We start from the raw sequence: 14057 nt of genomic DNA on the forward strand, positions 1-14057 counted from the left end.
AAAACCCAACCAAGCCAAAAAAACCAAACCCTGACTCATAATATCAGCTATTTCAGCTTTACTGGGTCAAATCCATAGTAAATTAAATAAGGAATAAATGTTGAAATGAGCCACCTTTAAAAAAAATCTATGTTTAGGTAGAAATCCACCATGGTTCTTATCTTACAAAGATGCAGAAGTATGTTTCTAAAACACAAAGCTAGAAGCTGTAGGCAATATTCTGTAGACATCATTATTTGACAGAAAGATTCTTCTAGGTACATATAAAAAGCATTACAGTTGAATTACAGAGCATGGAAATTAGAAGCTAAGGAAAAGCACAGACAGCTCACACTATAAAAGTTTTCATTTATAAGACATACTTCTAAAACAACATCTTTAAGAGGAAGGTCCTTCTGCAGAAGTTAACATTCAGCATAAAATCTGACATATAACAACAACTACTCAAAACAGAACATTTCATTTAAAGAGGTGCTAAACAGTTAGCAAAAGACGAAAAATGGAAGCAAGAAGTGTACACATATACATATCTACTTCCATGCAAAAGTTAATTTAAAATATCAGCATCTTCTAGGCTGCACTGACATTACTCACATTGGCCTCCACTGCAGTCCTGAGACAATTTATTCCCCTACAGGACTAAATTACATTTGCAACTTCATCCAATGTTGGCAGAGGAAATATTCACATTTTTAATGCTGCATGAAGCCTTAAGTGTGTGCTGACTATAGCCTTTGAGGCCAGCTTTTCTCCCTTCATCCCCAGAAATCTAATCAGCCTTTCACTTATTCAGTCATATCGGAGCAAAAGAGATAAGATGGTCCTTGTCTTTGGGTTTGTTTGTTTGTTTAATCACAACAATGTGAAATGAATGTGCATTTGGGATTACATACTATTTATCTAAATTAAATCAGGTTTTTTTCTTTTTTTGGTTTGCAAATCTCAGGGGAGTGGATCAGTAGATGAAAAAAACAAGAATAACATTGTAGTTTTGAGTACAGCTGTTTCCTTTATATATGAGAAGTAAAAAGAGCTGAAGAATTAATTTAATTTATTCCAAATAAAAATTAAGTGAAGGCATGGCACGTACTTTATTAAAGAAAATAATTTATTTTCTTTAAATAAAATGAGATTTGTTTCTTCAAATATTACTATCTTAAGTAACAACAAGACAGACTATAAAAGAACCAAAATTAGTATCACCATATCTCAGACTCATTTTACATAGGACTTAGGCTTTTGAAAATACCATTCTCTATTTCAATTCAACTAGGCAAATGGGCAACTTTATTACAGTTATATACAAAATTATTATTTGAATAATGTCATATATAACTTTTTTAATGATATAAATATGAAGGTTCAAAATTGAATCTTCAAATATTTCAAGTATAGCCAGAAACTGAGAACCTTTTCAGCATCTAAATCCTTAGCAGACATATTGCAGGCAATTTTTTCTGTCTGCCTAAATGTAGGCAACATGAAAATGCAGCAGCAACCTGTAGTTCAACATTGTCGGAAGAAAAAAATACTATAACTCTTTGCTAAAAATCATGATACACATCATGATATCACTTTATATAAAAACCTGCACAGTTCAAGAATAATGCTCATTGTGAATATGCTCTAATTTGTATCCTAAAGAAATTAATTGGTAGAATTGCACATATTAGCCCAGAGAGAAAGAGATTAAAAAAATATTTAGGTTCATATAATCTCCAAATTCTGTAGGTTATTTTTAAAAATGTGTAGTGTAACTAACTTGCCTATTTTTGTAAAAAAAGTTCAATATTTACAGACTACCCAATGGAATAGGACAGCAATACAACTGTGAAACTTGAAAAAATTTCTATAAAAATGGCAAATCAAATCACTTTGAGAATAGTAACTAAAGTGTTAAAAATTTTTTATTAACAATACTTGGATCAGGAGAAAGTTTCATACCAGTAATTTTATTAATCATTATTTAAATGCTAGGAAGGAAGTTCATCCAGACACACAAATGTGTCTGCTCATGAAAACCAAGGTGTTGATGTACAAATAGGTCAAAGAAGAAAGATTGAAGATCTTGACCTTATATTTACATAAAATTTTTCATACATGACTGAATAAACTCAGCATTGTCTCAATCACTTCAGGTAATAATTAGGAATTATTATTGTGTTCGTAGCAGGAACCATAATCTATTTAAGTATTTCATTGTACATATACAGAACAAGAAACCTTCTCAGGTGAAGAAACAATTTTGATTTTATTTTTTTAAAATAAATAGCAGGAAAAAAAGAAATATTAACATTAGGCAAAGTATATTTTATTATCTATTATTGTTTCCTTAAATAGTCAGGATTATGTGTTATGAAATGTACTTGGCTTCCTCAGACAACTTGTATTTTATTACAATTGTTGGTCTAGTAAACACATTAGAAGTATAAAAAGTTAGGACTACAGGACTCTTGAAAGTCACTGGTAATAGTGGCCAAACTGTCAGCTCTCAGTGCAGATTACTAAATGTTAAGATTAGCAAAATGAGGATTAAGGAAATTCTCAGGAGTTATTAATATGCCTGTAATAGTTTTCTATGAGATACCAAGGGAAATGTTTATATTCAGAGCCAGAACTACACAGATGGAACACCATCAATATTAAGACATATTGCCAAGTTTAGGGTATTTTTTTTAACTACCTACTCTCCAGATTCTTTGTTTAAAGAAAAACAATACCAAAACCAAACAAAAAGCCCCAGCCAATCAAAATAAAACAGACCAACAAAACAAAGCAAAAAACCCAGACCAATTTCACCTCAAACTCCAACACACTTGCATTAACCAGAGCACAAAAGGCAACAAAGCTAATAGCCCCTGAAATAAATACATCTCTCTAACACTGACATATCTGAAAACCACATTTTTTCATCAAGGAATATAGAGTTTTGTGTTGTTACAGTCAACTATTTATTTACATTTCTTATATTTTCCAAGTTTTACTGAGTATTTTATGCATCTTGTGAGCAAATAAAATTAAACAGTACAATTTAGTTTTATTTCAGAACATTCAAAATTTCACTAAATAAAAATAGAATAAAACTAAATTAAATTAATCTTCCACTATCAATCCTATTAAAAGTCCTCCTACAAGTAATTGATATAAACTTATGTAAGGGTAAATCTGTGACATATGCTAGCATTCTTGTAACTGCTAGAAATTTTGCACAAACTTATTTTTTCTCAGAGGAAGACAAAATTTTGTGGGCATCTGATCTCGAAATTGAAATCAACAGTAAAAAAAAAAAATCTTCTGACAATTGGATTTATTATCAGATAAAATATAATTGTGAGAAATTTCTGAGTCTTTTGACACTTGGAGTAATTCAGTATCTATGAAATGGCTGTATGAAATATCAACTGCTTAACTTAACAGAAGAACAAGTTTAGGAAAAAAACCCAATGTGCAACGTGAGATGCATTAAGAAATAGCTCTCCTCTAAGATCCCTTTTGCACAGAATATTTATTTTACTAATTAAAAGACTCACTGTTTAAAGATTGCTACCACAAACCCTGCAAGTCTAACAACAGCAACCAGTTCTTGTGCCAGCTACTGGCAAAAAATAATGGGTGAACTTCATTCAAACTGTAGGTGTATACCACATCCCAAAAGAGATCTGAGACATTGAGGAAGAATCTGAATTACCTGGAAAAATTATAGAAAGAGTAAGACACTGCTGGAGTTATGAAGGATATTAGAAATGCCTGGAAGAAAAGCTTTCATTTGTATAAGCTTTGAGAAGACAGAGTGGTCTACCGAAACCTCAGCTGCCACCAAAAGTACTTGCTTTCTGCTTTGATAATACAGAAAATTACATTTGATAATATTGTCCTTTCAAAACCTTCTGTGAATAAATACAAAGGTTTAGAAAGAACAGAAATATCTGCTAGAGGGTTTATGGGGAAAGCTGCTCCTGAAATGTCTCATGACTACACCAGTGTGTGTCACAGAGTAGTTCAGCTGTCACACAGACTGAGCTGGATACGTGTCTGTAACTTGCCATCCTCACTTTAAATCTGAGCAGGAACAGAGCAAAGAACAACCCAGCAATGTTTACCATGACAGCATAATCTGTCAACTGCAGATCACTTCCCCAAATGTAGCTGTTGTTACCTCTCTGGAAACATGCCTTTGTTGCTCTTGCATTTCCAGAAGATGGGTCTGCCTGAAGTAGCCGTGCTAATTCGATCTGCAACTTTAGTTTCCTCTCAGTATAAAAAAAACCCCTGATGCTCTTCATATTTCTCACACTGACAGGAATGGTGGCTGGCACACTATGAGCAACAGAGCAAAGCCATGATTTTTGAAGCAGAACACACAAGTCTGCAGCTCATACAAAAGACTTATTCTCAAAGACCTCAGTTTTGTCTAACTCATTCTCTTTAGATAGGACACAAAGGAGGACACATGACACATTTAACTGCAGAACCACAAGTTCCCAGGCAAAACATTGAAATTAAGAATCTACTCTCATAATTTATATCTCCCTTCCATATCTGATATGTTTTCACTCTAGGCACGATACACACACATTGTTCCACAGCTGTGCAACAATGGGTATGCAGATAAATGCAATTGCTTCTGCAGTGCAGCACTAACTGCTGAAAACTTGGCAAAGTGCCCCCAGCAAAGAGCTCTGTTTTACACAGCCATTCTTATGACACTTAGATAATCCAGGACAAAACTGCTGGTTTTGAAAGGGGAGTGATGGTTAGAGAAAGGATGAGCCATAATGAGAAGTGAGATTACATTTGACCAACTTGACAATCAGAATTTGAGGCTTGCAAAATGCTTCCATTCTGCCACCTCTGTTACAGAAGGCTAAATGTGATCAGAACACACCTAGCTGCCTGCAGATCTTTCAAGAAATGGCATAAACAGCTTCCAAGAACTCAGAAAACATAAGGTGTGAAACATTGTATTCCTTTCACCCAACTCAGGAGATTTCCCCACATCAACTGTTTCTCAGATGAATCTCTGCTTAACATTTTGGAAACACTTTGGAAAGCATAGGAGGACTACACTGTGGCATGTCTGTCCTATAACTCTGCAAGTTCATCTTGATATTACCAAAGTACTTTAAGGCACTTGGTGAACTTTCTTTTTTTTTTTCTTTTATCTGAAAAGGAGGAAGAAAAAAGGAACTTGGAGGCAAACAGTATCTAACTTCAACTGATACCCTCCGAATTTTCCTCTAATTTAAAAAATGCAAGCTACAAGCCACAAAGTATCTCAAATTTGAGAAGAAGTCTACAGAGAAAAGTCAGAAATTACACTTAGAACACTGCAAAAACTTGATTTTTTAGTTCTTCCCTTCTCTTAGTGTACTATGGAACCATGATTTATAGAACATTGGATAGGAAAAGGATCTTTTTGAGGGTTTTTGTTCTTTGTTTTGGTTTATACAACAGAGATATGAAGTTTCTCTTAGAATGGCCTTCTAAAAACTAAAGTCAGCAGCCAGAACAACTGCTTCTTCATCACAAAATTAAGTCTCAAACGTCTGTGAATGAAAAGTGTTAGATAAGAATTTGTGCTCATCTGGCAAGGGAAAAGCTTCAGATTCTAAGTCTTGTCACTAATCTAAGGTGACAGTTATATCAATATTTTTTTTAATTGAGGCAGAGAATTAATAATTAGCATTCCACTAATACTGTGTTTTAGAGGAGAGACTGGTGATCCAGGACACATTCACTCCTGGGAAAGTTCATTTCTGTGCAGCTAGAAACTGAATGTTATGTTCTTGAGGCCTGTTCCTACAGTAATACCTATAGTTATCTTTGGAGTGTGGGTTTTTAGTCATATAAATGTTTAAAAAATATTACCATTCTTTAAAATTCCCTTTTTAAAAAGTCCATATATATTTATTAATGTTTGCAAAGCTGAAGAGGTATGAAAGAGCAGTAATGAAAAGAAAGGAAAACTATTGTTATGAAGCAGGCAGAGCATATAATAAAACAGAACTAATCCAATGCATAACTTTAAAGTTGGTTAGCTTTATCAGGAGAGAAATATCTCATGAAAGGCAAACAAACACCAATCTCATTTTTCCTTTTCATACCTGTATCTGTATTATAAATGTATTACATAAAGGACAAAGAAAATTTAAAAATCAACAATTGACTGTTTATTAAAGGAATGCAGTCAAAACAAATTTCTAAAAGAATTATTTGTCAGTAGATAACAAAAGAGAAGGAGATAATAATTATTTAATTTACTGAGTTATTTCACTAGGTGCAAGATCTCAAAGCTTTCCACTTCCAGTCTTCATATCCCAATAACTTGTCCCTACTAAATTTATAAAACATTAGAAGCTGAAACTTTTTTATCAGCAGCTATTCAAAACACAAAGCTGAATGTCTTTGTGAAAAGCCTAGAATCTATAATTTTATTTTTTAGCTCATATACTTTGCTCCATTTACACTGACTATTTTGAACTCTATTCCTTAGAAATACTCCCGGTGGTTGATTTCAAACTAAGTTAATCTTTCACCATTTTCTTTATAACAGCACCAATGTTAATAAATAAATAAATAAACAAACAAACAAATAAATAAATAAATAAGAGATATTTTCTTCAATAATGGCATACTTTAAAAACCATATTCTCATTGCTTGAGCATTCATTTAAGTAAAATGAGTGTCTCGTCTTGGTACTCAGTCACTTGGAAAAAGCCCTAACAAAACAAACCTACAAACACTGCCACGTGGGCATGTATTTGAACTACACAGGTTGCTGCTTAATTATCTTTGTTTCAGAAGCAGTATTTATTCACTACATCTGCTAAAATGTGTTAGCTTCTCTGTAAATAATCTGAAATCTAAAAATATTTTTCATTTCTCTTTTACATCCAATTTCTATGATTTCCATGCTCAAAATGATGTCCCTAAATGTCTTTTTACACTCACATGTACTGACAAATTAGCTGGAAAAACACACAAAAGAACAATGAAAGTAAATGTTTTAATTTTTGTTCTTATGGAATATTTGTCTTTTAAGGTATTTCCTGCCTGGAGCATGTGCTCAGCTTGATTAAAATAATTTTTTGTATCTAACATAGGGTAGAATGCCTTTCATTGGTTTCCACCATTTATGTACTATTTCCAATCTATTGTACATGAGTAATATTAAAGCGAAGTGTTCACCTCAAACTGCTTTGAAAAAATATTAGTAGGAAAACACACTCACCTTCAGGCTCCCCACAGAGTGTACACTGTGACTCTGCAAAGAAAAAGAGAAAATTATAATTTCTTTATTTTAAGATGTCATAATTATATCCAAATATAACAAAACTCAGAGAACTCAAAATTAGCACAAAAAATGCAATTCTATTTCCAGCACACATTTCTTAAAAGGTGCAAAATAATAAAAAAAAAAAAGAAAGGATTTTTTCAGGAAGAATTTTAAAATAGAACTATATAAATATTTAGTTACATTTATATAACTATCACCTTCAGAGACTCCAGATTGCATTCATGTAGCAAGACTTTTTCCTTCGACAAGACTTTTTTCTATGTTGATATGTACAATACTGCAGAGACAACAGTCACTCAAATAAAAAGTTTAAGTCTGCTAATATTTTACTGTTTGAGGTAGCAAACAGCAATAGTGACAAAGTTGTATTCCTTTCTCATAAAAGACTCCCATGTCCTCCCAGGCAAGAGAAGTCAAACAGTCATTCAAATGTACACTTATATTCTGCAAAATACTCAAGTATAGAAATGAAGGAAATTAAACTCTATCAGAACAAACATACAATCTCTAAAGGAGCAGTTACTATTTTATCTATCTATCTATCTATACGCAGGCACATGTGCACACACACACGTGTATGTAGAAACTGTAATATAAAATCAGTACAAAAAGCAGTTTAACATGCCTGGCAAATAAAAGTCCACTACAAAAGCTTCCTGAAATTATCTCCACCTTGGATAACAAATAGAAGACTTAACTTTAACTATGATCTTCACTCAAAGGCAAAAAATGTCAGAAAAATACAATATGAAACACGTGCACTGAGCAGTTTGACCTCTGTAGTGCCACAGTGGCACTGCCAGTTATTTAGAAGGACTTTCTCCATACAGGTAAGATGCTGTAACCCACCTTGTAATGGCCCTTGACCCTACATCTTTAATCTCTTTTGAACATGTTAATCCCTGGGGTTTTACTACTGTTAGAGACTGTGGCATGCATGTGGGAAGTGAGGAAAAATAAATGAATGAGGAAAAATAATTTTTTCCAGGCAGCTCTGCTGATGCTAGGTAGATCACAACTTTTAGAACACCATAAAGTTGCCTGATAGAAAGGCATGAAATTTAAAGCAGCTCAACACCTTGAAACACATAGCCAAAGTTTGTATTGACAGACTTATTAGTGTCCCCAGCAGAAGTGACAAACTAGAAACAGCACCCCAACAACAGGCTCGAGAAAATCTCCAGTGAAGAGCACGAAAAGCCTGGTCACAGGTAAGTCAGGCCACTTTCTTTCACTGCGTGATGAAAAGTGCATTTGCCACAACATGAAGTGAGGCAGAAGAACCAGCTCAGAAGATATTTTTTTCACATTTTATTCAAAGACTTTCTGAGGTTTTACTGAGATGGGCTGCCTGCCTGTGTCTAGTTTGTTATCCTGTTTGATAAGGAAGAATAATCTGAGACTTGGTTTCTGAAGTTCTGACTTTTTTTGATTCTCTATGTTCTTAACAACTGCTCACCAATTTTTTATAATCCAAAGAGTCTGCCTGACATATTTGGCACCTTCAAACACCATCTTCATAGGTCCCCACTCAACAGTACAAATGACTAGCTTCCCTCTTTTTTTCCCTCATAAACATAAATTAGTGCCAATATTACAAGTCTGCAGGAGGGTAGATAGTCTGCCTGCAAAACAAGGCTTGCAGCTATGACTAGTGCCAGAAAGTTGTCAATAGCTAGAAAGGTGTCAGCACTATCCCTGCCAGACTGCAGATTTTTTGGACTTTTTCAGATGTTTGTTTAAGGTCCCATATCTGTGAGGAGCCCAGGTGTCCCCCTGTCTCAGCGTGCCTGAGGAGATTTCATGGGGGGATTTTTTTTCATGCCTTTCAGCAGCTGGGAATGATTTCAAACTGACAGCAGCATGTCTCTGTACACTGGTAAGAAGCAGACTTTGTGGATGTGGATAATTCACCACTAAGGCTCTGTTTATGAATTTCTCTGCTGCAGTTTTCCTCTGGGTGGGGAGACTAGATACCCTTGTTGTTGTGCTGGACACATACAGGTTGAGAGACAAATAAAAACACAAACCACTTCTAGCAGGCATGTAAACAACACAACAAGTAGGTTGTACAGAGCCCTGCTTTCCACAGAGCCTGTGTGAGAGGGACAGAAATATTTATTTCTCTACAGAGTCTGTTTAGATCTGTACATTCTATGGCTATTGTTGAGAGACTGCACGCCCTCAGTTTCTAAAACCACAACCCATAAACATACACTCAATTATTTGTTGATTTACATTATAAGGAAATACTGAAATCTGAAAATTTTGTTAAGAAGCTATGATTTGACACTTTTTAAAACTTCTTTTCTCTGTAGTGAAGTTGCTGTATGTTGGTAGAAAAGATCTTTCTGGAAGATGGCTCAATACTAAACATCTGCATTAATTTAAATTTTTACTAATTTCAGTTAAATTTTAAATTTTTTTTCAGTTAAATTTTTACTAGTTTCAGTTCTGGGGGCAGATGACAACAATGAAGGACATGACAATAGTAATTACATTGTTTAGGCTTAGATCCATCTCACCCAAAGTATATTAGCATTAGTTGAGTGTATCACTAAAATCTAAACTAGTCTCAAAAAATTAACCAAGGAGAGGAAAGAAACAGCCACTTATTCTGTCTTAGAAACTTACACAGCATGAAATCAAAATCAAGGTCACCTTTTTTTTTTAATTACTCATTCATTTTTTTCCTTTTGAATGTTGTAAAAGGTCTTAGACTTCACAATAATATTCACTGCAAAAGAGGAGGGTTTGTTATATGTGACCTCTGGAGATGAACTAGTTCAGCCTCCCACTGAGAGCAGAGAAGGGCTTTTGCCAATACAAGTTCAGTTCTGCTGGGGCTTAATAGTCAAGTCCTGAAAGTCACCAAGGATAGAGATTTCACAACCTCAATGAGCAGCCTGCACCAGTGCTGCATCAGCCTCATTAAGCTGTACTTTAATTTCCTGGTGTGTACTTTGGGCCATTCTTCGTGGTTGTGTCACTCAGCATTGCCCAAGTGACTTTTGCTCCATGCTCTGTAACTCTCCTTCATGTAGCCCACTGTGGATCTTCACCCCAACAGACTAAACAAGCCCATCTCTTTCAACTACTCGGGGCAGAGGGCCCTCTGCTAGACTTCCTCCATTTCCTCCCTGAGCTTGTGGAAGCAGGGAACCCCAATCAGTGCACACAGTATTCCACGTGCCTCACCAGCACCAGAGGGATGTAAAAACCTTGATAATTTGCTAAGGATACTTGTGCTGATATAGCCCAGCACGTACTTTACATGTTTGCAATGAGAATGCCATCTACTCACTCATGTGCAGCTTGGTATTCATGTACATTCAGAAAAAAAATAAACTAGTATATCAAGTATTAATAAGATGAGTACTCTGATCAAAGTCTCCCAACTATTACTGCCATGCCAATGTATGTGAAATTATGGCCTCAGACAAGTAACTTTTCTACAAAACTTTTCTACAAGTAAATTTTCTACACCCATGCTGGATAAAATGTCGAAGTGTATGAAATAGAAGCAGGGACATGACCACATTTCAGGCAAAGATATTTCTTAAGCCTCTCCCTTGCACAATTCCTAGAAATGGATTATGTCTGTGCATATCTGATCCATCCAAAGTATTATAGTATTACTTTCACAGGAGGTATTCTTTCTTTGCTGTTGCTAATTAATTGCACTTAACAAAGTTGCTCCTTCTAGCAAACACTCATACATCTGAGTAACTTTTTGTCATAGCTCTCAGTAGCAAAATGACTAATACAGGTGAGTGTTCAGAGATTTAGGACCCAATAAATCAATATAACAAGGAAAGCCTGTATGTATATTATTAATCTTACACTGTCATTTTGAAATTGTCTAGCCAACAGAAATAATATTCCCAGATACAAGAACTTGCTGACAAAATAGGTCATAAGAAAGATCCTATGAAGAAACAAATTTGTCATAAATACACAATATATTTTTCCCTCCAAATATTATGAAACGTATTTAATTTTTATAGTTTTTCTTGCCCAATTTCAATGATAAGAACAACTAAAAATAATAAAACCAGACATATAAATGCCAACATTATTTCTCAAAAAAAAAAAAGCTGAATTCAACATTTAGTTTTAAATTAGAGTGAAAATAAATTATTCTGCTAGACATATAAATGCCAACATTATTTCTCAAAAAAAAAAAAAAAAGGTGAATTCAACATTTAGTTTTAAATTAGAGTGAAAATAAATTATTCTGCTAAACACACTAACATTTCATTCTTTGTATACATACTTTTCTTGTATGACTGGTCCAAGCACAATCAAACTACTATAAAGAGGTAGACTAAAGAAAGCAATATAAGGGCCAGGTGAAATACATAAAATAGCCATTACAAAAAACCGCAATTCAAACCATCCATACAGGCTATATAATGAAATAGGATTAAGACACCACATACCAGTAATATTTTTAATTAAAGAAAATATTGGATGGTATTTAACACTACACTTCACTGTACACTATGCTCTCAAAAGGGGTTTTCCAAATTATGGAGTCCAATCTGGATGATTTTGACCAGGTTTTATGGAAGTGACAATATGGGGAGCAATAATGTGCAAAGGTGAGAAGCAGTGCTGGGGATAACTTGACACATCAGCACTGCATTCAAAAAATACATTATGTCAGCACTTCTGACTACCTTTGAATAATATACCACATATCCTGTTCTGTATCTCCTCTACACTTTTTTAACAGGTCTTTCTGTCTTTCTTTTAATCTGATACTTCCAGATACCTTGCACAGCTCTTCCCTGCTGCCTATATTATTTTAAATTTGAATTAGAAACATACATGTTCTCCATCGCCTATATTTCTCTATTTGCTTTTCCTTTTTTCCCCCACTAGATATATTTACTGATTGGCCAAAAAAAAAGAAGTTAGAACTGTACATTTACTGAATATCACTGCCTATTTGAATCCAGAATTCCATGCATCAGAGGAAAACTAGAAATTATTTTTGTTTCACTGAGAAATATGGAAATATGGTTTGCCTCACAAAAAACAATAGTCAGTTTGTCTTTCCCCCCATTCACTTAGGAGGAATGATGATGATAATAATAATAATAATAGTAATAATAATAATAATAATAATAATAATAATAATAATAATAATAATAATAGTAATAATAATTTTACAAGAGGCAATTTAGCAGATGATTCTTTAGACTTTTGTTGTAAAGGCAAACCCAACTGTTTCATCATTTTCATCAGCACCCTCTGTGATCAGCCTCTTTGTATCATTTTACTGATATTAATGAAACAGAACTGTGTGGCACTCAAAGAGAAATAGAGGAGCCATGCATTATATTGAGATTTAGTGTGGCTGCAAAGCAAATCATAACTTAAGGCTCAACTATAAAAACAATAATTTTAGGGAGTTTAATCCAATATTTGTATCTAAACATGGCTATAATAGCACCAATAAAAGCTCAAAGTATTATGAATTATGTTTTCCATTCTCTCTCCTCATGTGTATTTTTCTCCTACACCTTTTGCTTTATCTATTTTAGCTCTTTCCTCCTGTTGGTATCTCATCATTCCATAATATCATCTGCTGAGATCAATGGGACAGACCTGTAGGATAAACTGCAGGATTTTGTCATGTCTACCAAGATTATCCATTCACAATATCCTCTTTGTTCCACACTGATGCTAGAGCAAATCCCTTGGAGATGTCCTGCTCTGTGTTCAGTCACCCATTTAGGTAAGGTATTGAGAGACATCATCAAATACCAACTAGTCTTTTCTTCTACAAAGCCCATTTTACCTACAGATACTTTTTCTAAAATGTGCTCTAAAGCCTTCAATAACAGGGAATAAAACCCTCCATATGCAGATGAAAAATAAAATATTTAATGCATTCAGGGAAAAAAAAATATCTAATTGATACTCATTTCCTTAAGTTTTGGAAATTTTTTTCTCAATTCTAATTCCTCAGTTTTTCTCTGTCATGGTGTGTAATACTCATTTTTGCTGTTCTCCAACTTAGCTGTATCCTAAAGTTATGAGTGCTCCGCTCTGAGTACACTTCATGACCAAAACCCTTTGAGTGCCTGGTACAGCAAAATATTTACCCTCTGACAATCTCTTATATTTTTAAGAATGCTATTGGCCTAATTAAAGGCAGCACAATTTTCTTGACTCAAATGATTTGTCACTCGTCCTGTTGGACAGAAATTTGACTAGAGGTATCTGGATCAGCTGCCATCATAACAATTAATTAATTCAAAGACACTTTGTTGATGCACTTTTGCAGTACAAACCCTGTTAAGGTAATCCATGTAAACCAAATCCACAAAGCATTCAAGGTACTTTTTAAAACCTCTTGACTGAAACTACGAAGTGGTAAAAATAATCAAAATTACACTACACCAAAACACTGTATTTCTTTTAGTATTATGAGTGCTGACAAATGGCACAATAGAAAGAGAAAGCAAGTATTTTTGCACTTAGATATTGTTTTGGCCCGTTTCCTTAAGCAGTCATAAAGGAAATAAAAATAACTTCAATCAAAAGAAAACCACATTTGTGTATCTATAGGTAAACATATCTGTCCATCTTGAAACTTTTTTGTTTTTCTGTGCTTCTTTTTTTTTTCTCAGAAAAATAAGTCACTTCATCATGCAGAACATGCTGAAAAATATAATCACAACAATTGTTTAGAGTTGTTGTGTATATAGCAAACAAATGTATTTAATTCCTTTAAAACTATTTCTA

The 14057-nt window shown here is 34.1% G+C and overlaps 1 protein-coding gene across 11 annotated transcripts in view; it reads right to left on the reverse strand.

Annotated features, from left to right (window-relative positions):
* The window catches only part of DLGAP2 (DLG associated protein 2), a 446234-nt gene that overhangs the window by 219770 nt on the left and 212407 nt on the right, over positions 1–14057 (reverse strand). For 10 of the 11 annotated variants that reach the window (XM_039715619.1, XM_039715618.1, XM_039715624.1 and 7 more), the window contains one exon: positions 7233–7265. In XM_039715619.1, coding sequence (XP_039571553.1) covers positions 7233–7265 — 33 coding nt within the window. Of the gene's footprint in view, positions 1–7232; positions 7266–14057 lie in introns of those variants that run through there. The other variant, XM_039715625.1, reaches the window with a different exon arrangement.

Source organism: Passer montanus, unplaced genomic scaffold (assembly GCF_014805655.1).
Source record: "Passer montanus isolate IOZ18808 unplaced genomic scaffold, ASM1480565v1 scaffold34, whole genome shotgun sequence".
Taxonomy (NCBI): domain Eukaryota; kingdom Metazoa; phylum Chordata; class Aves; order Passeriformes; family Passeridae; genus Passer; species Passer montanus.